This window comes from Anser cygnoides, chromosome 16 (assembly GCF_040182565.1).
Source record: "Anser cygnoides isolate HZ-2024a breed goose chromosome 16, Taihu_goose_T2T_genome, whole genome shotgun sequence".
Lineage (NCBI taxonomy): Eukaryota > Metazoa > Chordata > Aves > Anseriformes > Anatidae > Anser > Anser cygnoides.
This window is the reverse complement of record NC_089888.1, coordinates 1,546,742-1,570,885: the sequence shown is the minus strand read 5'-3', so window position 1 is coordinate 1,570,885 and position 24,144 is coordinate 1,546,742. Positions and strand designations below refer to the sequence as shown.

The 24,144-nt window shown below is 54.5% G+C and overlaps 2 protein-coding genes across 8 annotated transcripts in view; one reads left to right on the top strand and one right to left on the bottom strand.

Moving 5' to 3' along the window:
* RTEL1 (regulator of telomere elongation helicase 1) overlaps positions 1 to 1,345 on the bottom strand; it is a 44,223-nt gene extending 42,878 nt beyond the window's left edge. For 2 of the 5 annotated variants that reach the window (XM_048074579.2, XM_066978417.1), the window contains exons 1-2: positions 920 to 1,345; positions 534 to 652 (exon numbers count right to left, since the gene is read on the bottom strand). In XM_048074579.2, coding sequence (XP_047930536.2) covers positions 534 to 635 — 102 coding nt within the window. In that variant the 5' untranslated portion in view covers positions 636 to 652; positions 920 to 1,345. Of the gene's footprint in view, positions 1 to 100; positions 198 to 533; positions 653 to 919 lie in introns of those variants that run through there. The other 3 variants (XM_066978416.1, XM_048074580.2, XM_048074581.2) reach the window with 2 other exon arrangements.
* Positions 1,346 to 6,125: 4,780 nt separating this feature from the next.
* Positions 6,126 to 20,996, top strand: STMN3 (stathmin 3). Of its 3 annotated transcripts, none has more exons than XM_048074783.2 (5): positions 6,126 to 6,360; positions 13,516 to 13,611; positions 14,098 to 14,273; positions 15,230 to 15,421; positions 15,783 to 20,996. In XM_048074783.2, the coding sequence occupies exons 1-5, from the start codon at positions 6,342 to 6,344 to the stop codon at positions 15,840 to 15,842; spliced, it is 543 nt and encodes a 180-aa protein (XP_047930740.1). In that variant the 5' UTR covers positions 6,126 to 6,341; the 3' UTR covers positions 15,843 to 20,996. The 3 variants fall into 3 exon arrangements, with proteins under 3 accessions (XP_047930740.1, XP_047930741.1, XP_047930742.1); XM_048074784.2 differs by lacking the exon at positions 6,126 to 6,360 and adding an exon at positions 6,558 to 6,582; XM_048074785.2 differs by lacking the exon at positions 6,126 to 6,360 and adding an exon at positions 8,596 to 8,746.
* The last annotated feature ends 3,148 nt before the right edge of the window (positions 20,997 to 24,144 follow it).

Sequence of the window (24,144 nt, the reverse complement as noted above, 5' to 3'; positions counted from 1 at the left end):
CAGAACTTTTTGCAAGCAGGTCCACTTTTAAACACCTAATCTTACTGAACCTTACAATTTTAAAGCACAAAGCAATCTTACAGTTTACAATACTACTCACTTAGTATTCCTTTATTGTTCCAGGCTAGGCAGAAATATCCTAGCTACGATTACAGTGACCATCATCTGCACATTTCTGAGTATTTAATAACCGCATACTAAAATAAAAGTAGAAGTAAAATAGATTTTAAAAAGGTGGCATGCAGTAGAAGTAAAATAGTCAGAGAGGGCTTTAAAAAGGCAGCATACAGACAACAAAAAGGAAACCTGAATAGTGATGGTTTCTTAGCAGATGAACCAAAGTGCATGAAGGAAGCAAAGTGCCACGGAGCTGCCCTGCGCCACGGGCAGGACCCGAGGCTTGTCACATGGCCTGAATTTTTGGGTTGACCTGCGCGGTGCCAGAAGCTGGGCTCGATGACCCTTGTGGGTCCCTTCCAACTCGGGATATTCTATGGTTCTGTGACTCTATGATTCCTGGGGGGAGAACTCACCTTCTGCAGGCACTCGAGCACCTTGGCCATGTACACCTCCTGGCACTTGTACGGCTGGAAGGGGAAATCCACCGGGACGCCGTTCAGCGTGATCCTGGGCATCCTCACCGAAGGGGGGCCTGCAGCGGAGCGCAGCCTCGTCACTCGCCCCGCCGACGGGCCGCGTACCGCCTCGGGCCCGGCCCCGAGCCCCGGTCCCGCCGCCAGCAGCCGCCGCCGCCTGGCCCGGGGGAGCGCGGGCACACGGGGCCGGGCCGAGCCGGTGCAGCCAACAGCCCCGGGACCCCCCCCCTCTCCCGGCTCCCAGCCCCCATTCCCGGTCCCGGTCCCGGCCCCATCGCTGTTGCCATGATAACGCCCCCGGAAGCGCGGCGCCCGCTGCTCACCCTCCGCTCCGCCGTTCGGAATCCCCGCGCCCGTCTCACGTCCCCGCTTCCGCCCCGTGCGTCTTGCGACACTTCCGGCGGGGCGCCGCCGCCAGGCCTGCGCCGTTGCCAAGGGAACGGGGCCCTGGGAGGGGGGGGGGGCGCCGGCTGGGCCCTGAGGGACCCGGGCCGGGGCCGGCGGCGCTGGGGGCTCGGGGCCTGCCCGTCACCGGGGCCTTCCCGTCCCGCCGGGCTCCGCTCCGGGCCCCTCGGCCTCAGAGAGGCCGTCGAAGGGGTTTCTGTGTGCGTAGGGTGCCAGCAAACCGCGCAGTGTGGGAATAAACGTTGAGGGCGCGGTTCGTCTGTTTCCCCAGGTGTCACAAAAGCACGGTTTTGGGAGGGGGGAGGTGGGAGGCCGATATCCCATGCCCGTCTGTGTTCCTGCAGCTCCCCACACCGTGAGGTGGACACTGCACATGCAGAACGGGAGGCGGCTTGTTGCACTGTAATTTTCCCTATTAAAAAAAAAAAAAAAAAAAAAAAACTATTCCCTGCTAGGGGTAGTGTTTGTATGCAGAAGTGTTCAAATATTTAACCATTAAAGGGAGCAGACCTTAAATGCGAGTGTTATATAATCTGATCTCAAGTTTCTGGTCTATTCTGTGTCTTCCCTGTGTTCAGTTATGGGTTTGCTGGTGTGTTTTGTTTGCCAGCCTTTAAATTCCTTGAGTTGAACTTGCCTGGCTTGTAAATTGTCTTTAATTATGGCTAATGGGCTACAGAGTTCAGAGTTATTCCTTCAGTACTTCTCAGTGCTCCATGCTAAATGTAACAACTGATTTTGTTCATGCTTCTGACTGTGTGAACTCTTTAACTCGACACCCATCGTGCAAGATTAAGCTGCAAATGAAATGACTTCATAAAAACTGTAAAATGCCATGAGAGTGAGTGAGATTTATAATGGGGAATAAAGGCATAAAACTGATCGCAAATATATGGAATATTGTCATTATTTCATTTAAACATAGCTTTACTACGCTGAAGAATAATATCAGTACTGCATAAAATCCGATTATTTTAACTGCTATTTAAGTAATGTTGATTTAAGCAATGTTACCTTTAGAGAGAAGAGCTGGAAGGCTACCAAACCCAAAAAGGAGCGTGAGTCAGCAGATGCGCCAGTGTCCAGGGGCAAATGAGTCAGCACTGGCTAAGTGCTCCTTATCCTTCTGGAGGGTTGTTTCTCTGCACCATTTACCTTACTTGACCAAGTCTGCAGTGCCGGCATCGGCAAGCCTGCCTGTCAGCGCTGCACCCAACCATTCTGAAAACTACGAGCAGAGAAAACAAAACCTTGTAAGCTCAGAGAGAGACCTTTTTTTCTCAATTAAGTTTGCCGAAGAATTGTGAAGGTTTACCAAAACTAGAACATAAAAAAACTAGTTTACTTTGTGACACAGACAGGACAAGTAAAGGCATTGGTTTTATGCCTGGACTGTCACGCTGGTGTCTGGCTCCCTAGGACAAAATCCAAAGCAAGAGTTTGGAGGAGGAGGAAGAGAGAGAAAAGGAAGTTTTTTAAGTAAAAAGAAAGGTCAGAACAGTGATTATATGGCAGGCCTGTCCCAACACCTTTAGCAGTCTCTACATGCTAAGACGAGGAAATACAGGCTTACTGCGGTTCCTCCCTGCTTGCTCAAATTAGTGGATGGTGATCTTGGATGAACTTTTTTTTTCATTTGAAGTTGTGCCTTCAAGGAAAGAAATGTGCAGAAGAAAAACCTTGAAAAAGGTGATCCTCTGTAGGGGAGCGGGTGTATGAGTGACTGAACTGCAGAGAGTCCTGCAGGCTTGTACAGTGGAGGAGTACAAAGTGGATAATCCTCATTTTTGTTCAGAGGCCACCTATGCAGGATTTCCCTTCCCAGACAAGCAAGAATCTTGAGGAATGGGGTAAGAGAGTTTGAAGAGCAGCAGCAACTGACCATAAAACTGCTGCTCTTGGTGGGAAGGATATTTTTCTCCTTTCAGATAGGAGAGGATTGAGTTGCCATGCCTTGTCCTTCTGGGGATATGTGATGGTTCCCGTAGCAACCATCTAAAACTTTAGTTTGGCCACATAATTGTTGGGTTCTTTTGAGTCCAGATAATCGAGAGCCTTGCTGTCTCTCCACTGTTGGAAAACAACAAAACTGCTTTCCTCTTTGACGCTCAAATTTTCACACAATCATCCCGTCATTAGGAAAGTAAGTAAATGCCCGTTTCGCAGATGAAGAAGCTGAAGCAGGTGGGATTAGTGACCTGGTGGAAGCTGTATGGCAATCACTGGGCCAGAGCTCACAGCTTCATGTTTTCAAAATTTCTTCTTTACCATTCGTAGTTGCTCAGCCATCTGCCCTTGCCCTCCTAACTTTTGTACACGCGCTGCCAGTTGTAGCTGAGCGCCCCGGGGTGACCTGAATTCATGGCTTGCTTTACACCTTTATGTGACTGAATTAGCACAACTCTTCTTCCCCGTCCAGACCCTTTGTGTGACTTGGCCTCATTTCTCAAGTGCACACGATAGATACTAAAGAGGAAACTTCAGACTAACCCTGTTGTTTCCCTTGCCTTCAGGGAAACGTTTTCCTGATTTAGTGCTGGTGTTGTCACGGGTTTCTCTCTCTCAATTCTTTTTCTCCTTGTATTATTTAACAGTTTTGGGGGGTTTACTGCTGCCCTATTTGGAATTTTTATTATTTCTTGCCAACTAAGGCAGCTTCTCCCAGCTTGAGGCTGGAAATGGTGCTGGAAGGTCTCATGACTATGGTATTGCCCAGTAAGGTGTTAGTCTCCCGTACTGCAGCCCATGTTCTTCCTTTTAGACCAGTAACTTCCCAAGTGGCTTCATTATTCACTAGGTAAAATTACTCTCCAAATATTTCTCATTGCAAGCCACACTTCTGCCAGGCTGGCAGCCACAAAGAGCAACGTAAAGTGTGCTAGGCCTGTGACCCTCTTGGTGACAACCACAACTTGCAAATCTTCCTCTGAGCCGCCCTAGATGATGGTGTCCTGTAATGAAACAGGAAGGTTGCTACGGGTCCCTCTTTTGGGGGTATTGAAGAGAGATTTTTTTTCTATCAGATTGGAAATTTTTCTTTCCTTTTTTTTTTTTTTTTTCCTTTCTTCAAAGGGCATTCCAGTGCTTCAGAGCTAACAGAAGAGCTTCCTTTAGTGGTTTGCAAAGCTACACTGTTGTAGACTTGCATTTTTTCAGCATTTTTGACAGTGTGAGTTATTGGCAGAAGCCCCTCCTATGTTAAAAAACATCCAGGAAAGTTTGATCGCTTAAAATGCTGAAAACATTCACAATGGAGTAGTGAAAGAAGTACATGCTATAAAATTAACTTCTTTGCTGATTCCCCTTGAAAATCTCTTTTTTCCTGAGAGCCTGCCTGGTTACATGTCAGGTGTGCTGAAGGCAGAGGACGCTTTAGCCAAATAGTCACTAATTTTCCCTAATCCTCATCTTGAAGAACACCCAATGCCTTCAGAAGCTCCCTGGTGAAAACCAGAGGGAACTCAAAAAGACAGTTACCTTTAAAACAAGGAAGAAATATCTCCTGATGTTATAGGTGGATCCAGAATTAATTATATTGAAATTATTTATATGACAGGTTATCTAGAAAGTATGAACAACACCGGACCTGAAGTGTGTGATGTGTTGCATAGCCACATAAATCTAGTTTGCTCACCAGTTCTTGTGTAGCGTACTCCGCTGGGACACATGCCCTGGTACCTTGAAAGTGTTCCTTTTTCTAAATAAAAGGAAGAAAACACCTGTGATCGATGCCTGGAAGCTCCAGGATGTTGCAAAGGGCAGACAGACCCTATCCGATCTCCTAGGTGAATAAAAACCAAAGCTCGTATTGAATAGTGGGAGAATTATTCCAGCGTTCACATGCCTGGGAGAGCTGTCTTCACCTACTGATGGTGAAGCGCGTTTATTGGAACATAGGAAACTTCAGCCTGCTGGCTTCAGGATAGCCTATAAAGTCCTAGAAATTCAGCCCAAAGAGAAAACAGAGGGATTTGCAAAAACAAAATGAGCCTTGTATAGAGCAGGAAGCTGTTAACCGTCCAGTCAGGATTAAAAACAAACAAATAAAAAAAACCTCCTGATCCAAATACATGGTGAAAATGTGTGGATACTGCTAATATTATTCCGATTAGACTTATTTTATATATATATTTTTATTATTATTATTATTTTATATATATATATTTTTCTGTGACAAGGCTTTTCATTTTGCACGCAGTGCTGAGGGAACAGGACACTTAGAGATTAGGGAAAAAAATAGGAAAAAAGGGAGACCTCTGACTTCTTAAGTGAACGTGGTAGGCATAGCAGAGTGCTTCCATCCCTGTCTAAGCCAGAGCGCCTGCAGCTCCTTGAAGAGCCCATGGCTCCCTGCAGCTGCTGGAAGGGTTTGGCAGCGTCTGCATTGCAGCGCGCTGGGAAACTCGGGGTTTGTCAGCCGGGGGGGATGCTGGTGGCTGGGGGATTGCACGGGAGCCTCATGCAAAGGGTGTCCGATGAGAAACGAGGTGGGCTTTGTGGTCGGCGGGGTGACACCGGGGTGCTGCTGCTGCTGTCAGCAGGAAATGGGGGGGCTTCCCTGGTCCTGGAGGTGCTGCCATACGTACTTCAAAAGCACAGAGGTACCGGCCTCTAGCAGCCGCCACAGATGGTGAAATGACAGAGAATGGGACATAAAAGAAAAAGAAAAGATGTCCTGATGCTCAGGTGGAAAAAAATAAATACAGAAAAGTGCCACTGAATCCAGCAGGCTGTGTTCTGCTCTTCCCCATCTACCGTCTCAGCACCATCACCCCCTGCCTGCAGCCCCTGTTGTGCCCCAAAGGACGGAGCCCAAAAGCACCCAGGCTGCCGGGCCCCCTCCTCCCTGCGCCGCCGGGCTGAAAATGCGGCAAGATTTGGGTCTGGGGGCTGCAGCCCTGCCTCGCCGAGCCACAGCCCACCCGCAGCCCCCCGGCCGGCTCCGCCTGGGGAAGCCTTGCTTAAAACAACGATAAAACCCAGAGAACCGGCTCCTTTCTGCTTTCAAGGGACAAGGAAGGAGAAGCAGCCGAGCCCGTCTCGAGCAGACAAGAAAGGGAGGAAGAGGAGGAAAAGCCATCTTCTGCTGGCGTGCGGCTGGGTGTGTCTGCTCGCTCCCCCCCCCCCAGTGGGGCTGCATTTCTGGCAGGCAGTCCGACTGGGAGGGACCGGGCGTCAAAGCCACCCAGGAAAGGAGGCCTGATCCGCTCATTGCCATTCCCAGCCGGTGACCCCTTCCTTCTCCTTCCACCTGCTCCGTGCTGCGGGCGCTCCGACCTCCCCGCCGCGGGTGCCGAGCCCGCTCCCCATCGCCACCGCAGCCCCGCGCCCCACGGCAGCATGGCCAGCACCGTCTCAGGTAGGGCAGGACCTGGTCAGCCCCACGCTGCCTGGATTGATTTTTTTTTTTTCTCCTTATTCTGATTTATATATATTTTTTTTTTCCTCGAGCTTTTTCTTTTCTTTCTTTTTTTTTTTCTCCTTGCGTTTCGGGGGAGTTCTCCGATGAGGCGGCAGCTGCCATGGCAGCATTGTTCCCCTTCCTCCCCCAGGCACACACCCCTCTGATGCAAGATAGCAGGTGGGCTTTTTATTTTAATACGAATACACATGCGATAAACTTGCCGGTTTAAAATATTGCTGTCATTACGTTGCACCATCGGAAGATGCTGCTGCATGCCAATTAATAATTATTTTTGTAGCGTGATGCAGCTTTTTTTTTTTTTTTCTCCTAAGAAAAACGTGCTTGTTGTGTAGCCGGATGCAGAGAAATTAGAAATTGCATTTTGTTGTGTGAAGATGATAGATTGCCTAAATGGATATCGGGAAAAAAAAAAAAGATGCAGACAAGATGCTGATGGTAATGCCCTAAAATATCCCCCCCCACGCCCAACCAGAAAAACCTGGGTGGGTTTCTGTGCATTCTCAGAGCTCCCCAGCCCTGCATTTCTTTCACAGCTCGCTTTTCTCCATTAGGAGATGCTTCAGGGGAGCGGTCCTCTGATGGCGTTGAGTGAAACCAAATGCTGCAAGGGAAGCCCTTCCTCCCCCCTGCAGTAATAATGGGAATAATAGCGTAGCCCGGGGAGCCTGCTGCTGAGGGTCGGCTTTGGCTGCAGCATCCCGGGCTGCAGTGAGGGTGCTTCTCGTGCCAGACTGCTTCCTAAAGACGAGTTTTGCCCCTTTTAGCTGGAGAGTGGGAATTTGAAGGAGTGGGAATTCGAAGGGCTGGGACTGGGAACTCGGGTGAAGGAGAAGAAAATCCCGAAATGATACAATGAGCAGGGGGTGGGGCTGAAGGGTCTTCTTTTCCTTAGAAATAAAATAAGTTTTATCCTGAAACTGCTCTTAATTTTTCAGTGCACAAAGAGGGGCTTGGGTGGGTGAGGCTGAATCCTAGACGTAGGTCTGGATGTAAAGAAAAGACAAAAAGAAGTGGGTAGTGCTTTGTGCCCCCTCCCAGCCGGAGAACCAGCCAGAAGGAGACCAGGCAGCATCCCTTGCTTCTTTCACTGGCCTTTGCCCGTGTCTCCTCCGTGCATTTTCCGTCCCTTTCTCCTTTTAAAAAGCAGCGGAGAAAGGGACAGAAAGATGGGAGGTGCCGCGGCGCGGGTAAGGGTGCAGCTGATCCTGGGGGGGGGGGGGGCTTTGCATTAACTAAAAATGGTGAAGCAGCGCTGTGAAAATGCCTCTTGGTGACAGGCGGCGGTCGTACGAGCGTCGCCGTGCGGGTGGGTGTGCACGCGTGGGGCAGGGCCCATCCTGCTGCCCCCTGTCCCCGCTGGGGGGACGGAGCGGGGCTCCCAGCCACCGAAACCACGGCTGCTTCGGACGTGACGGGGGGCGAGGTGGTGGGATGAGGGACGCGGGGGCGCAAAACGTGGCTCCTTTTGGTGCATCCTCGCCCTCCCAGCCCGCTGGGATGTTCCACCTGCGGGAAGACGCTGCTTTAACGTCAAAGGGGATGGCGAAGCGTGCGCTTCGGAGGCGCCGCGCTTCCCCCTGGCTCCCTCCACGCAGGGAGGCGATGTGAAGGGGGAGGGTGTGAGGGGAGAGGAGGGCTGTGGCAGGGGGAGGCAGAACAGGGCGCTGGGTGCGCGGCGCGGGAGCGATGCTGAGCCTCGCCCAGCTCTGCAGGGAGCTGCCGCCCCTCAGCCGCTGCCTTCAGCCAGGGGCACAGCCTGGAAAGGCAGGAGGAAAAGGCAAGCAGGTGCTTAAATTAACGGAAAAAGCCATGTGTTCTTTATTTTCTTCCTTATCCCCAGCAAAGGCCAATCCGTGCTGAAGGGAGAGCCGCTGTAATTTGCCTGCAGCTGCCGCCCAGGGGCCAATCCCCCCCCCCTTGGGAAGATCTCCCTGGCTTCATTTAACCCGACAGGATCCCCGGGATGAAAAGAGCCGGGGCTTGCATCCCCCCAGCCCAGCAGCCATCGCTGGCTCCCACCTGCCTCCGCAGAGCGTTTCCCCCCCCCCCAGCCTTGGCCGTGGCTGTTTTGTGCGGCGGCACATGCTCAGTGCAGGCTCAGCTGCGGTGCTGGCCGCGCTGCGCGGGCACAGCACGCAGGGCAGAGCCCTCGCGCCTCCTCCCCGCGCCCGCCGGACGAAGCCACGCGTCGTCGGACACCCCGGAAAGGGGAGGCAGCCCAAGGCCCGCAGCCCCAGGGGGCTTCCCCCACCACCCGCGGGTGTCGGGGGCTGAACGCAGAGACGCGAGCGGCGGTTCACCGAGGTTACGAAACGATGCGGTACGGGGAGAGCCTCGTGGGGTTTGCTCGGATGCTGGCGTGGCTGGGAAGGTGGAGGCGGGAGGGAACCCGGGCTGGTGGTTCCCGGCCTCACAGCAGGGGATGGTAGATGTGTCCGGATGGATCCTGGGGTTTTCCCCTCCTGCACTGAGCTGCAGGGGCAGGATGGCTTTCTGTGGGTCAGGGTTACCCCTGCCTCCCTTTTCCGGATGGCTCCGGGGGACACCGCTCAGCGCTGTCCCACACCACTCCTATGGCTGGTGCTGGGCAGAGTCAGACTCCTTTCCACCTAACCTCTCCATCGCCTTGTTCTCAAGAAATCACTATTAATATTCCTTCTCTTCAGTTGTTGATAGAGTACATATGGCCTGACTTAGTCCCTTTATTGGGACTTCAGCTGTACAAGCCAAGAGAACCTGTTTTAGGTATTTTTGTATTCCTACCAACGTATCCAAACAAGGCATCTAAATCCTTGGATTTTTTTTTTTATTATTATTTTCTAAAACATAAACCATATCTTCCTTGATGGCACCGTGTAGATACTGTGATGATCCCTCAGATATCTCAGAAGAGCCCTTTCTTGAAGTACATCGCTGTCGGTTCAGAGCTGGTGGACGCTTTGTTTGTCAGATGAGTGTGTTCTCCTTCTGCAAAGGAAAAACCGAGATTTAGTGCTCTGATGTGGTAATCAGAAGGTTTGCAGGCGAGGCCTTTGGGACAGCAGTGTGGGCAGCAGCGTGGACTGCAACTTCTTGCTGTATTGGGGTGAACGGGGCTGGTGGCTCTTGATGGCAATACATGGAGGGACCTGAAGCTCGCTAAAACTTCTATACCATGTTCTGCTAATTGATTGGCAGCAACAATCCTGCCTCATCCCTTCTCTCCAAGCCTCTTCCTCCCTGCTGCCCTGGTGACATGGGCCTCACTCTTCCAGGCATAAGCCTAAGATAAAAAAAAAAATTAAAAAAAAAATATATATATGATTTAGAAATGCAAAAGAGCTAGATCAAAGACCATGTGTATGCGCTGTAGCACTTAGGCGCACCTCAGATGGTGAAGAGCTGCTCAGCATATTTTCAAACAGTCCTTTTATTCTTTTGAGGTACCTCTACACGTTCAGTGCCGTAATGGAGAATTTTGCATCCTCTGAGGGGTACAAAAATACCTCTGCATAATGGACAAGCGCAATAACCCTCAGTAAACGAAAATGAAACCAAGATCCAAAGAGACCAAATGTCTGCCTGGTGTCACACAGCGTGGCTGTACCTGACGCAGCATGGCACTGATGAACTTCTGCCTTATCCTGTTCCCAGCTCCTTGGCAGCTCTTTGTCTCATCCCAACCTGACCGCACAGATCTGCATTTGCCCCAAACCCACCAACACGCTGGGACAGCCACCTCCGTTTTGGCTCCTTCCTCTGCTTTATCAAGCACCCCAGTCCGTGCTTCTCCCTCCTGGTTACCCATCACCGACCCAGCCCAGGCTGCTGGCTCTCTGCGGCACAGCTCGGCCCCCGCGCTCCTGCTGAGACAGGAGGGGGGAGATTTCCTTGGTTATTTTCCTGCAGGCGCTCCACATGTTCCAGCCCCAGAGCCCGAGCGATTTGCTGATCTATTGGCTGCCTGTAATGTGGGTTGATGGTGCAAATGAAGCCTAGGAGGGCATGAGCCAGGTGGTTGGAAACCCCTGCTGGGGGGTTGGTTCAGCAGATGTCCGGCAGAAGGCAAAGTGAGCCTCACATCTGCCTGTCCTCGTGGACAGCTCCAAAAACGGGCCCACGTTCACTTCTGAGCCTCGCATCTCTGAGACGCTGCCTGGCATCAGCGTGGGGCGCGACCTCTGATCTGCACAACCCCTCCAGTGACTTGCCGGGCTTTGTTTTCCTTTTTCAACACCAGCGGAGCTGCATCGCTCCCATTTTCCCGGATCCCGCTGGTTTCACTGCTTCCCCTTCCTCTTCTGGTTGTGTGAGCTCTTGTGCTGTCCTGGTGGTGGATGTTGTGTGGCAGGAAGGTGGACGCGAGTTGGTCTGAGACAAAGGTCTGGCCGTTATCTTCACGGCAGCGTTCTTACCGGGTGAGAACACCTGCACCCTGTTGTACTCCGAAGGCTCCTCGGGGATTGCGGTTGCATTTATTGTGTATGTGGCACGGCAGGATTTGTGCTGAAGGGCCCCGTTCCCCATCTCTCTAGTTCCTTTACCTTCGGTTTGTGTTTTGGCTACATTTATAATCGGACTTTTCTCATCTTTTCGTGGTATAATATTCTTTATGGAAGCACTTTTTGCTTCTCCAAAGCTATCTTTGCGAAACCAGCGATTTTCTCGTAACAACCTTCCTTTGACCTTGCTACCAGATGTAGCACACTCATTCCCATCCCTTTAATTATCTGGATTCACACAAATGAGCCTCGCTGCGCCTCTGGTTCCTTAGGAATCACCCTGCGTTGGTGTGGTGCCTTACCAGCCCATGTTTTGCCGGGCATCATTAAACAACTACCAAAAAGACGTCTGCTCAGCTTGATTTATCTGGTTAGGAAGCGGAGAACCCAACTTTTTGGGCGGTGATGGGCTGGAGCTGGCAAGCCCTGCTGTCTCACCACCCCACGGGAGGTGGTTCCCTTTGCTCAGCACCGCTCCCATCCCCAGCCGCTGCTCCTTGCCCTGCTCCCAGTCTGTACAGCGCCAGACAGACCCAAACGCAGACAGCCAGGACCCTCCTCTCCTTGCAGGACGCCTGCGCTTATTTAGCCTGCTAACGGTGTGTCGGCCACCTCTTTTTTGTCACTGAAGGTGTCAGATCAAAAAGTGCACGAGGATGGGGGCATCGGGGTGGCAGCTGCTGGCTCTCAGTGCTGGGGGTCGTTCCGGGCTGTCCCTCATGGGCGATTTATTTTTTGGGGTGGGGATCGGGGTCGGTTGTTTCCATGGGGTCAGTTGCTTTTCCCAGGGGTCAGATGTTTTCCCAGGGGTCGGCTCTTTTCCCAGGGGTCATCTCTTTTCCAAGGGGTTGGTGATTTTCCTAGGGTCGGTTATTTTCCAGGGGACAGTTTTTTTTTTTCCCAGGGGCTGGGCTCAGTTTTATCCCAGGGGTTGGGGTCAGGTTTTTTCCCAGGGGTTGGGGTAATTTTTTTTCCCAGGGCTGGGTCCTTTCCACCCCTTGGTCCCCAAGTCCCCGCCATGGCACCAGGCAGGGCTGGGGGCAGTGGTGCTGAAGGGACAGCTCTGCACCGCTGGGACAGGGCCGGATCCTGCCCAGGGCCCTCGCCCTGCTGCCGCTGCCGCCGCCGTTGGGCAGGGAAGGTCCCGGTGGGATTAAGGCAGCCGCTACCAAGTGCAATCCCTACAACAGACCTCCTGGAAGGCAGGGCTGCAGCGTGCACCCATCTGCACAGGGAACCATGAAACCGGCACCAGGGATAGCTGCTGAAGTTCAAGGACTGAAACCCAAAGCGCCGGGGTTTGTAGCAAGTGCTAGGAGACAAACCGGTGGGTCAGGGATGTGGCACATCTGCTTGATGTCTCAGTTCCACCCAGGACCATCTGTAATGGTAAAGAAAGGACCTTGGTGCTTTAGGTTAAGTGCTGATGTCTCCCATTTCAGCCAGGGGACCCCGCTCTGGGCTCCGGCAGCACAGCACCAGGCATCAGCTTCCTGCCGCGCGCCACCAGCCCAGCACAACGCGGCGCTCCCAGAGGCTTTCCAAAGTCCTCGTCACTAGGAACAAAATCGAAATGTCCTGCCCTGTGGCTTGCATCGCTGATTAAACTGCCCCTGTCGGGTACACACATAACCACGGAACTGGGCAGGGCACTGAAACGGGACTGTGGAGCAAACTGAGAAATGCTCAATAAAAATCTGAGCTGCAGGGACCGCTGGTTGGCCGAAGGAGGGTGTTAATTGGGATGAAGTTCTGTGCCTAGGAGGAAAAATAAGTGCAAGGATGAAGCAGGCGCATGGAAACGCTTCTCTTCTGGCAGAGTAGCTAAGGGAAGGCAGAGGAGAAGATCGGAAAGATGTCTCTCAGAAGCTGTGCTACACAGATTTGTACTGCCTCAAAATTGTTCTGCCTCTGATGCTTCTTCACATCGCAAAGGTTTGGGGGGCTCCCTTTCCTGGCCTGCTGGAGGGTCTTGCCGTTGGGGTGGTGTGGTCACTGAGGGTGCTGCAGAGCATCCCCTGGTCACAGGGACGCTGAGCAAACCTGAGGGCTCACAGCAGCAGAGCTCGAAGGGATCGTGCATCTCCCTGCCCTTTGCAGAAGCAGCTGGGGACTGCAGAGCAGCACCAAGCCCTGCCTGCACGATCCCACCACGTCCTCCCTTGCCTGCTTCGGCGGTGAATTGTGAAATACTGGGAACTTGCCGAGGGCTGAGAAGTGCTTCTGGGTGTCCGTGGGCATCCTTTACCTCCCAGTCTGGAGGTGGGACGCAGAAAGTGTCTGGGCAGCAATGGCTGTGGGGTTAATTTCGAGGGCTGAAGCGCGTCAGCTCCATTGGAGGGAAAATCTGAGGAACTCACGCCTCCAGACATGGTAAAATCCTACTGTCTTCCCATGATGTTGCTACGCTGGTCACTAATTTAGTCTACTCTAGAGCAGATCCCCCTTGGTGAACTTCTGGCGACCTGTGGCAGCCTGGAAAAGCCTCCGCAGAGCCTGGTAGCTACAAACAGACCTCCTGGTGCCCACTTGCTTCTTTTCTCCATGAAAAAAAAAGAGCTACCATTGCCATTAGACTCCCTCCTCATTGCTGTTTCTTATTTTTCAGCCTACAAGGAGAAAATGAAGGAGCTGTCCCTGCTCTCCCTCATCTGCTCCTGCTTTCACACCCAGCCGCACCCTAACACCATCTACCAGTATGGAGGTACGTAACCTGCTCGCGTGCAGGCTGCAGAATTGTCTCCAAACGCCCCTGCCGGCACTTCGGTCGATGTGGGAGCTCGCCAGCACCCCCCAGTCCCCTCCTGGGGCAGCAATCCACATCTCGGCCCAGGCCCCTCAGTTCGGTCTCCTTCCCAGCTGATTTTATTAAGACACGGCTCGCATCTTCCAATATCTTTCTGCAGAAGGCTCGCAGAAGCTGCTGGCGGGGCTGTCTGGTTTGTGCTGGGGCGACGCACTGCATTAATGGCAGTGTGGCCTTTCTGCAACCGTACTGGGAATTTAAAATAATTGTATTGGCCTGGGGGGGATGAAGCTGACTCATTAGGAAATTCTGGAGATAGAGCAAAATCGCCCAGGTCAAGACAGGGGGATTAACACATTATTCCCACGTGAAGAGCTCAGTGCCCTCAGGCCAACGCTCTCCCGGGTGTCGCAGTCCACAGAGCTCTTGTTTTCTCCCCCCAAGATATGGAGGTGAAGCAGCTGGACAAGAGGGCATCAGGTCAGAGCTTCGAGGTGATCCTGAAGTCGCCTTCAGATTTATCTCCCGAGAGCCCCATCCTTTCCTCCCCCCCCAAGAAGAAGGACCTGTCCCTGGAGGAGCTGCAGAGGAGGCTGGAGGCTGCAGAGGAGAGGAGGAAGGTAACGAGACGTGGCCTTTCGGTGGCGGGTACCAATCGCGCCAAACCCTAAAGCGGGCTTCTCAGGAGCAATCTAAACCGACCAGCGTTAGTGTTCTTACCCTTAGCGTTACTCAGCTGTAAACAGTCAGGCAAGACGTGGGGATGATGAAGGTTTGCAGCCTGTTTTGGGCAGGAAATCGGGCTCGATGGCCACGGTTGTCCTGTTCCTACAACTGCAGAGCTGTTCGGAGCCCTCTCTGGCCTCGTGGGCATGACCAGGCTATGGCAGAGCTCTTGCTCACCGAGTTCAGCTTCAAACCTCGCTTTTCTAACAGCTGCCTGTGCTACTTCCCAGCTTTTATCGTGAAATATCTTCCAGTGAAAAATACAGAAAAGGAGAAAAACTGCAGAGTAAGGCACAGGATAATTGTTAGGACAAGAGGGAATGGCCTCAAGCCATGCCAGGGGAGGTTTAGGTTGGATATTAGGAAAACATTCTTCACTGAAAGGGTTGGGAGGCATCGGAAGAGGCTGCCTAGGGAAGAGTCACCGTCCCTGGAGGTCTTCAGACGTGTAGGTGGGGTGCTCGGGGACGTGGCTCAGTGCGGGGCTTGGTGCTGGGTTGGACCTGCTGGTTTTTGATGTCTTTTCCACCCTAATGATTTTAGAATGGGTGGTGGGAAGGAGGAGAGAGGTGAAATAATTCAAAGACCGAGGAGGACCCTGGCAGGGGGCTTCTGCGCCCCCCGTGCCTGCCCCCGTGGTGCTGCTGGGCACCTGCCCCCGGCACCCGGCTGAGCCAACGCTGCCCCATCACAGGGAGGAGGCGACCGGTCCAAGCGCCTTCCCGGCGGAATATTATGGGCTGGAGGGAGGTGGAGAGGGGGCTGTTCACCAAACCTCTCGGGGGAGGCTGCGGGGAGGCTGAAAGAGGCTCTCCCACCGGCTCACGCGCCTTTCCCGGCGCCTCGCCAGACCCAGGAGGCGCAGGTGCTGAAGCAGCTGGCGGAGAAGCGGGAGCACGAGCGGGAGGTGCTGCACAAGGCGCTGGAGGAGAACAACAACTTCAGCCGCCTGGCCGAGGAGAAGCTCAACTACAAGATGGAGCTGAGCAGGGAGATCCGCGAGGCGCACCTGGCCGCCTTGAGGGAGCGGCTCCGCGAGAAGGTAAATGCACGGGGCTCCAGGGGAATGTGTGGGGCTCCAGAGAAATATGTGGGGCTCCAGGGAAATGCCTGGGGCTCCAGGTAAATGCACGGGGCTCCAGAGAAATGCACAGGGCTCCAGGTAAATGCCTGGGGCTCCAGCACCCATGGGTGCTGCAGGCTCCAGACCCCGGGGCTGCAATGGGTGTGAAACTGCTCTGATAGCTTTTCTTCTGGCTGGTGCAAACCCTGCGTGCAGGACAGGAGGAAAATAGAGCTTGCAAGAGCAGAAAGTGTCAGCCTGTAGCTGTCGAGAGACACCCTCCGCTCTAGGCTTGCCCTAAAGATTTACCTGCGTGCTGTCCCCTCTCCTGTCTTTGCAGGAACTGCACGCAGCCGAAGTTCGCAGGAACAAGGAACAGCGGGAGGAGATCTCTGGATAAAGGGCTTTTCTACACATCTAGCACCTGATTCCTGTTAACAAACCAACCAACCAACACATTTTATTTTGTTTGTCTAGATGCAGCGTTTGGTTCTCCATCCCCCCCATCCCCTGGTGTTCGTCCCCCAGCTACACGCTTCTCTATCTCTGCATCCTAAATCGTTGGGTACTTGTGGGGATTCACAGATCATAGGGACCTCTAAGCAGAATAGCAACTAGCTCACACGAAATAGAGAATCAGTGGATCAGTCGATCAATCAGCTTCTTTGGAGGGTTTGTCCTTTTTTAAAAAAATATTTCTTAAACTAATGTAAAAATGAAGATACTAATAAATTCAACCAGCAGTGTCACAGAGATACGGATTTCTTATCCGGGGCTTTTAGTACTCTCGGTGTTTGCTCTGAGCCAAATCTCAGTCTCAGAATAACGGGAAGGAAGTGATGATTTCTGTGTGTGTAGTGGAGTAACGAGTAGAGCCGTGTTTGCCAGCGGTAGGAGAGGCGTGGGAGAGGCAGGGGCTGGCTGTGGCAGCGGGGGCGTGCAGCCCCTCGGCTCTTGGCCATTACCCGAGGCCAGCCCAGGCAGGCAGCGACCCAAAAATCCTCGTCTTCTGGTGGTTCTTTGGTAGCCCGTGTGGAAACAGCTGGGGGGCTCTCCCAGAGCTCAGCACCACGTCCGCACCGTCCCCATCCCCGTGGGCGCTGGCTGCTGCCCTGGCAGAAGCCTCGGCCGGGCAGCACGGGAGCGGTGTGGTGATGGGCTCCGTCGTGGGGAGGGGACGCAGGGTCTGCAGCTGCCCGGTGCTCCCGAGACCTCCCTCCGTAGGAAGGCAGCTCCAGCAGGGACAGGGCAGGGTGGTGAGATGGCCTTTTAGCGACCGCGATAACCACCCTGCCCTCTTCCCAGTGACGGATGTGGTTCCTCGGTGCCATCGCAGGATGGATGCTGAGGCCAGGGAGCACCGGGCAGAGCCCCAGCGTGCGGCAGGGACGGGACGTGCCGCCCTTCTGCGTGGTCCTCCCTGCCCGGCTGCTTCGGGTGAGGCAGAGCTGAGCGGGAGCAGCTCTGCAGGAAGGGGGAAGGGATGTTCCCATGCTCGTTTCTTGTCTATCTTTAGCTTTTCGAGGCCTATTTTTAAGCCAACTTCGTCTCTCCGTGGAGGTAGAGATGAGCAGGGAATACGCAAGCGTGGCGTTAGCGGCTGACGGTAACGTCACCTGGCTAGGTGACTGTCACAGCCTTCCTGAGCTGCAATGTCACGGCTACGTGCACCACGGGGGCTGCCGCCCGCAGCGCTGCCCACCTTGCGCCCGCTCCGCTTTTGGCTTGAAAGACTGAAAAAGAGGCAATGTTGCGTCTGACGCCGGTGGGGAATCGCCACCCGATCGCTGTGGGGCCTCGTAGGGTGCGGTGCTGGGCAGTCGGCCCTCGTGTGAGCACGGTCTCGGGGCAGGATTTGGCAGAGGAGATGGACGGTGGAGGCTGCGTTCGTTTGGGGCAGAGGGCGGTGAGAACCCCCCTCTGAGCAGAGCTTAGAAATCGCTGTGGTGGCGCGCTTTGGATAGAGCAGAGCGGCGGTTTTGGGGCACGGCACCGGTGGCATCCCTCCCCTCCTCCCCGGCTGCTGTCTCAGCACAAGGAAAGGGGCGCGCGAGGGCTGGAGACATTTAATTCAGGGCCGTGGTGCCCTCTGCACGGCGTGTGGCCGACGTGTTGTGCCGGGAGGGGGGGAGATGAGAGATGCCTGCGCTGGGTTTTGAGTCCTTGGGGAAGTCGCTGGGGGAGTGGGCACAGGGGCTGGGGCGAGGAATGGCAGCGGGTGAGGATGGCACACCGGGAGCCGCCTCACCCGCCTCTCCCCCCGCTCTTGAAAACCGCGGCCGAGTCTGCTCAGAAGCTGACCTTTTCTGCCTACCCTGTGCTTTACTCGCGCAAAGAATTTGTTACGGCCTGGAGTAAGCATCGGGCAGCCACAGAAACCCAACAGAAAGCCAAAGAGCAGCTGCTGGAAATCAGATCCCTGGGCTCTTTGCTGATCCCCCAGAAGTCCCGGCCAGATTTGGGAGCGACCCCTCTGTGGCCGCAGCACGTTTCGATGTCCGGGGAAGGCTCTGCCCCTGGAAGGAAGGGCTGCCTCCCACCCAGCCCCTTTTCCCCGGGGTTATCGGTGAGCCCCAGCCCCGGCCAGTGACAAAACGTGATTTTGGGCAGAGAGGGAAAAGGAGCGGAAGCTGAGGGTTGAATTTCTTAACCAGTAGCTAACGATCAGTTTATAGTAGCAGCTGTCTTAGATGAGCATCTGTGTAGAGCGCGGCGTCACCGCCAGCATCACCTCATTCATATAGTGACGAGAAATTTTAAAAAGTTTAAAAAAAAAAAAATTTAAAAAGTAATTTAAGCGAAATGTTTGTGTGTAAGAAATGGTTGAAACTGTCTAATGTCTGTGTCCCGCGTTGGCGGGATCTGAGAAGGTATCTGCAAGATATTAACCCTGTCCTGCTCTCTGTGGTGCTGAGTGTTTGCTTGGTGTGTAATTCTGACCTGGAGCTTGTTGTAAATACTGTTTTTAGTACTATGATTATTATGATTATTATTATTATCAGAAATGTACTCATGAGCAGGAGTCTAGAAGGAGAGAAACGACCGTTTTCCCTCTGTCAGCGGGGCGCACAAGCGGCTGGAGGCGGGCAGCAGGGATGGGGGCAGCCGCCCGCACCCAGCCCCGGGGCTGGGGAGCCGGGGGCAGCGCGTCCTGCGGGCGGGCAGCGGGGCCGGGTGCTGCGGGTACCGGGAGGAGAAGGACAGAGGGATGGAACGAAGGTGATGCTTGGGATGCGTGCTGCGTTTCGGTACGGTTAACATAGCGTGAGCTCATGCGCAAGGGTGAGACTTGGGGTACAAAAGCCCCAAGCCCCCGGTGCCGGCCGTGCTGGGTCAGAGCCACCCTCGCCGCGGTGCCTGAGCCTCAGGCTCGGTCCCTGCCCGGGTCTTGCAGCTCGGTCCTTCGTGCCTGCCCTCCTCCACGTAAGGCCAGCCTTGTCCTCGGGTGGAGGCTTGTTCTTGCAGTAGGTTTGCCTGGCGGTCAGTCCCACAGGGAGCTCAGAGGAGAACGACCCAGCAAGGGGGGGAGCCCGGCACGTGGTGCCCACGCAGGTGTGAGCCCTGGGAAACCCATTTTTCTCGCCGTTGTTGGGTTCGTGCCGTGAGGTTCAGTGGATGTGGCCGGAAGATGCGTTGCTGCGGGGGGAAACTCAAGCACCAGAGAAGCAGGGATGCGTTGGGCTGAGCTCTGTGCCGGTGACATCGGGGGACTGGTGCTGTCACCGTTGTGCGATGTCACACAGGGCTGGATGCGCTCGGTGCCACGGAGGTGACTGCGTGAGGGACACGAGGGGACCCGATCCTCACCCCGTGCCATGGGCACTATCGGGGGAACGCGCACAGCGAGCATGGGATCTTCCTGCTCCTGGGGCTGCCGGTGGTTGTGTGCTGCAGCGTCCTTCCTGCCTCAGCTGCGACTAATTAAGTGTCCTCATTAACAGCCTCACAGTCCCATCCTCTGTCAGTCCGGCTGTGATTTCACCGCCATTCCCACACCCCGTGGTCGCAGTCCCCAGGGTGACGGTGCAGGTGGCGGGGCCGGGTTCCTCCCTGCTGCCCGTAGCTGCTCCGTAGCCGGGCTCTGCAGAGGCAAACGCGAGACTTCGTGCTCGGTAGGAGCCTTTCCTCGGGGCGCCCCGCAGCGCTCCTGAGCTGACGGAGGACCCGTGGCTGTGCGAGGGAGGAAAATGAGGCGGTGACAACGTATTGGTGTGCACGCACCTTGCACAGAGCTCTCCTGAAGGGCCTCTGATTCAAGCAAGGCAGGAAAGCTGAAGCTAAATTAGTTCCCGGGTGATCAGTGGGTCTGTGCGGGAGCTGCAACAAAGGGCCTGAAAGCCCCAGTTCCAGCTCTGCTCACAGTCATCCTTCGTGGCAAAGTGCTCAGCTCAGGGTGCATACGGGGGCTTTCAAGGATGCTTGCCACTCAGACTGCTTCTGGGCCGTGCCTTTTCCTTGTCTTGTCAATCGTGAGCCGTGAACCAACCTTGCTGTAAGCGAATGCGGGGTTTCCTCCGAGGTAACCTTTTGGGGACAGCGGCAGTTCATGTAGGCATCCTGCACTGGGGGCAGGCGGTGTCGCTGCCCCTCTTACCAGGCGAACTTCAGCTGGCTTTAGCTTAGCCCAGCTGGCTCCCCGGCCCTGAGCCTGGCCGGTGTGGCTCGTTTCACCCCGTCGGGCTGGGCGCACCACACCAAAACGCAGAGGTGGAGACCATATGTGCACAGACACTCCTCCTACCCCTTGAAATGAGTCAGGGAACGGCTGTTCATGGTGCTAGAGCTTTCTCACCACCCATGCTAGGGACGAGACGACGCAGTAAGGCCAGTAACCTCCACCGCCGCAGGCAGCTGTCTCCTGAGTAGAGCAGAAGTGCGAAGTGCTCCGAGAATGGGAAGCACCAAAGCACGGAGCCGTGTCTCACCCCAGGGAAGGTCGAGGTGGCACGGCGCCATCGGGTGAGCTGTCACCTCCCAGCCATGCTCCTGTCCCCCGGCAGCTGCTGGGGGCTGAGCATCGCCGCCCGCCACGGCTCTGGTGGGACGGGGCTGCGGGGTGGCGAAGGGCTCCCCATCGCTAGCAGAGCCCGGTCTGGTTCCCGTGGCTCTACCGCGTGCATTTCATTGTCAGCTTGAGGTTGTCGTTGTGCAAAAAGAAGTGATTATGAAAAACGAGTTAAAAAAAAAAAAAAAAGAAAAAAACTTGGTATGAAACCATGTGTGTCCATCTCTCCATAAATAGATTGTTTGAGTTCTAAGGCTCCTGTTTGTATTGTGAGAATACCAATAAAATGCATTAAATTGACCTAAAGATTTAACAAAGCAGAATTTAAGCCTCTGTATGTTAAATAAGTACTTTGCACCCAATACAAAAGATGCAGAAACCCATTGTTTATCACTATTCTCAGAGGAAAAAAAAATAATAAAACGCTTGAATGAAGGCACCACTACCAAGCCTTGTGGTTAGAAAGGCGAGGGCATGCAACGTCTTTACAGAGGAGGATCAAAAAAGATATAAGACAACTGCAAATACAATAAATCCAGTTCTGGAAAACTTGTGAGCTTCTTCTTTTTCTTTTAATAGAAACCCAGTGCCTGTGTTCCTGATTTCCCAGCAGCCTTCCCCCTGGGCCGGGTGAGGGTGAGCAGGGTTGGGTTCCCCAGGCACGGCCCCAAGAGGACACTGCCCTGGCCTTGGCCAACGTTTCCCTAGGCCTTGATGCACAAAAACTCCCCAAAAGCTGCAGCGGGAAGGTTTGTGACCCCCACAGACACCTGAAGGGAAGGTGCGTGGCCATTTCCATAGTGGCTGCAGCAGTCGGCCCTACCTGCCTGTGCCCCCAGCCCCGCCGTCCTTGTAGGAATATTTAAAAAGCAGCATCCTTATGGACTGAGGTGCATTTTGTGACCCTACACGGCAGCGCAGGAGAAGCTGACCCACGGGGAGGGCAGGTGGGGTTTTACCCAGCAGGGCCCTTGTCCTGGGCAGGTTTTTGTAGGAGCAGGGAGGGCGATGCTGCGCAGGCACCGCACCGGCACCGATGCTCTTCCCTTGTGCGTGCAGGATGCCGCTGCCTACACAAACAGGAATTCTATTTTTGCAGCATGACCTTCATGGTTTTTAAGATAAGATCCTTTCTGGGAACACAGCATTGCTCGGTTTTCTTCAGAGGTTCGCCATCTGCTGACCCAGGCTTGGGAACTCTTAACAAAGTGATCCTGGTAACCCGAGCCTCTGCATTTGCCTCGCAGCCACAAAAAAACAATTTATATCAGAAAGACCAAGCGTGGCCATCCTCTCCAAGCCAGATCCTTCATCCCGGTGAGATCTGAAGGAGCAAACAGCAGAGGGGTGGGGTGTGATGGTGTGGGGCTGGTGGGGTGCTCCCACTGCACCCACACGCAGCACCAGCACCGTGGCTGCTCACAGGCACGATCCTGAGGTACTGGGCCAGACACATCTCTTGTCCGAACGCTTCTGTAAAGACCAAAACCTGGCCAGTGAATAAAATGCGAGCAACTCTTTGGAGGATCCCTACAAAACGCTCGAGTCGTGCCTGAGCAGGGGGAAGGGAAGAGAACAGCAGCTCTGGCAGATGAATGTAAAACACACCTGGGCAGGCAAGAAAAGAGTTTGCAGAGTTTTGCTACAGGTTTGAAAAGCAGCTGTAGGTGCTGCGGCAGCAGCCTTGTGGGCGCTGATGCGAGCCCAGCGGCTGGGGAAGGAGGCAGAGAGCGGCACCGAGCGAGCCCTTGTGGCCACCGTGGAGGAGCCGGGGGGTTCCTGGTGCCCAGCTCTGGCAAAAAAAGAAAGATTTTGCTTCCTGAGAGGCCACAGAGTGCCGGGAACACTCACGCAGGGAAGCGCTGCTGTGGGTTTGCCCTCTTTTACTGTCTTCGTTACACCTCTGCCATCGGCCACCACAGGGGACTGATAAGGTGGCAGAGGGAGTTTTTATCTGCCCCGGCCAGCCACGCTCAGGTCCCCGTGGTGCAGCTGCCGGAGCAGCAACCTGGGGTGCTGCTGTCCGTGGGTTGGTAGAAATACAGGCAGGATCCTGTGGAAAAGGGATTTGCGATTTCTAGTGAGTGAATTAACATCGCTGGTTGGTTACATTTGGTTATCCGGGAGAAGCAAAAGAAAGATATCTCCTTGTGCAACATCGCCTTAATGAGAATTAGCTTCAGGAAACTGGAAAGCGAGAAGGGACGCGAGGGAAACAGCATTTTGGCAGCCAGTTATCTGGCAGCACTGGTCTGGATGGGGAGGACGGAAAAAGGAAGAGCTTTGGACAAAATAAGCACTAAATAAACCACCACGGAGCTATCAGAGGGGTTCATCAGAAATTCATGTGAAAAACACAGCTCACCAGGCCAAACACGAACGGACAGACAGCCACGCCACCTGAACGCGACAGGGACCGGGAGGCAGAAAATGCCATTTGCCAAGCAGCTGGGAAGAGCTGACAATGAAAACGCACCAAGACCACTTGAAGAAGCGGTTTGTGACTTTTACAGCCTCTGGCGTGGCTTTTTCAGAACACGTCACCCACCCACTAGCAGAAAAACCGAGATGGAGCGAGACTGCAAAAGAGCCCTCCCCGGAAAATCCCTGACTGCTTCTGCAGACCCCCGGCTGTCACATGCCAGGGAGGCCCAGAAATAGCAGAAGTCGCACCAAAACCCTGCGAGCGGCTCAGGGACGGCTCCTGGGCTCTGCCCGTGCCCCGGGCTCGGGGTGGGACGCGACGTGCGGTGCCATCGGGCCCATCAGCCACCACACAGCTCCTGGCACCACGGGCCGCCTCCAGCGAGGCAAACAGCAGAACACTGCCCTGCATCAAGCCCCCCCCGAGCACCATGCAAGCCCCCAGGCCCCCAGGGACCCCCCGGCACAGACATCTTCGAGGGAGGTGTCCCCCGTGGCTGAGGAAAGGCTCAGCTGTGCACAGCGCTCCTGGGCGGCGTGAAAACGGCCATCGAGTCTTAGCACGTCCACAGACACGGCCCCTTTCTCCTCCAGCTGCAAAACACACTTTTCTATCTCCCCTTTTATAATTCGTTGCTGATAAGGACAGTAAAAGCGTCCTCAGAGAACTTCTTTATCTCTTTCAGCTTTCATTGGGCCTTTGAATCGGTGGCACAGCAGCACTGCAGGGCTCTTGCAGGGCTGCTGCGTGCACTGCGAACATCGGTGAAGGAAATTTTGGCCACCAGCTGCCTGCAGCGGGGCCAGCCCCAGCACCCGGACCCTGGGAGGTCACCCATGGCACCTCGGGGACAGCCTCTGGCCCTGTGCAGCAGTGAGGGCAGCAGGCACGGCCTGGCAAAGGGGGGACGCGTGTGCGCCAGGCACAAACACCTCAGGCCGTGCATCGCGTGGGACACCCCGAAATGTGGAGAGGAAAGATGTGGTGTGCCCCCACGGCCAAGGCAGGTGCAGAAAGCCCCCCAAAAATGCAGTGGGGACTGATGTGTCCCAATGCCAAAGCCAGGTGCAGAAAGCCCCACAGAAATGCGGAGGGGACTGCTGTGGTGTGTCCCCATGGCCACGGCAGGTGCAGAAAGCCCCCCAAAAATGTGGAGGGGAATGATGTGATGTGTCCCCATGGCCAAGGCAGGTGCAGAAAGCCCCCCAAAAATGTGATGTGATGTGTCCCAATGCCAAAGCCAGGTGCAGAAAGCCTCCCAGAAATGTGGAG

Coding starts and splice junctions, on each gene's coding strand:
- STMN3 (XM_048074783.2), top strand. Junction 14,274..15,229: donor CTGCAGAGGAGAGGAGGAAG/GTAACGAGACGT, acceptor GCGCCTCGCCAG/ACCCAGGAGGCGCAGGTGCT. Junction 15,422..15,782: donor GGGAGCGGCTCCGCGAGAAG/GTAAATGCACGG, acceptor CTGTCTTTGCAG/GAACTGCACGCAGCCGAAGT.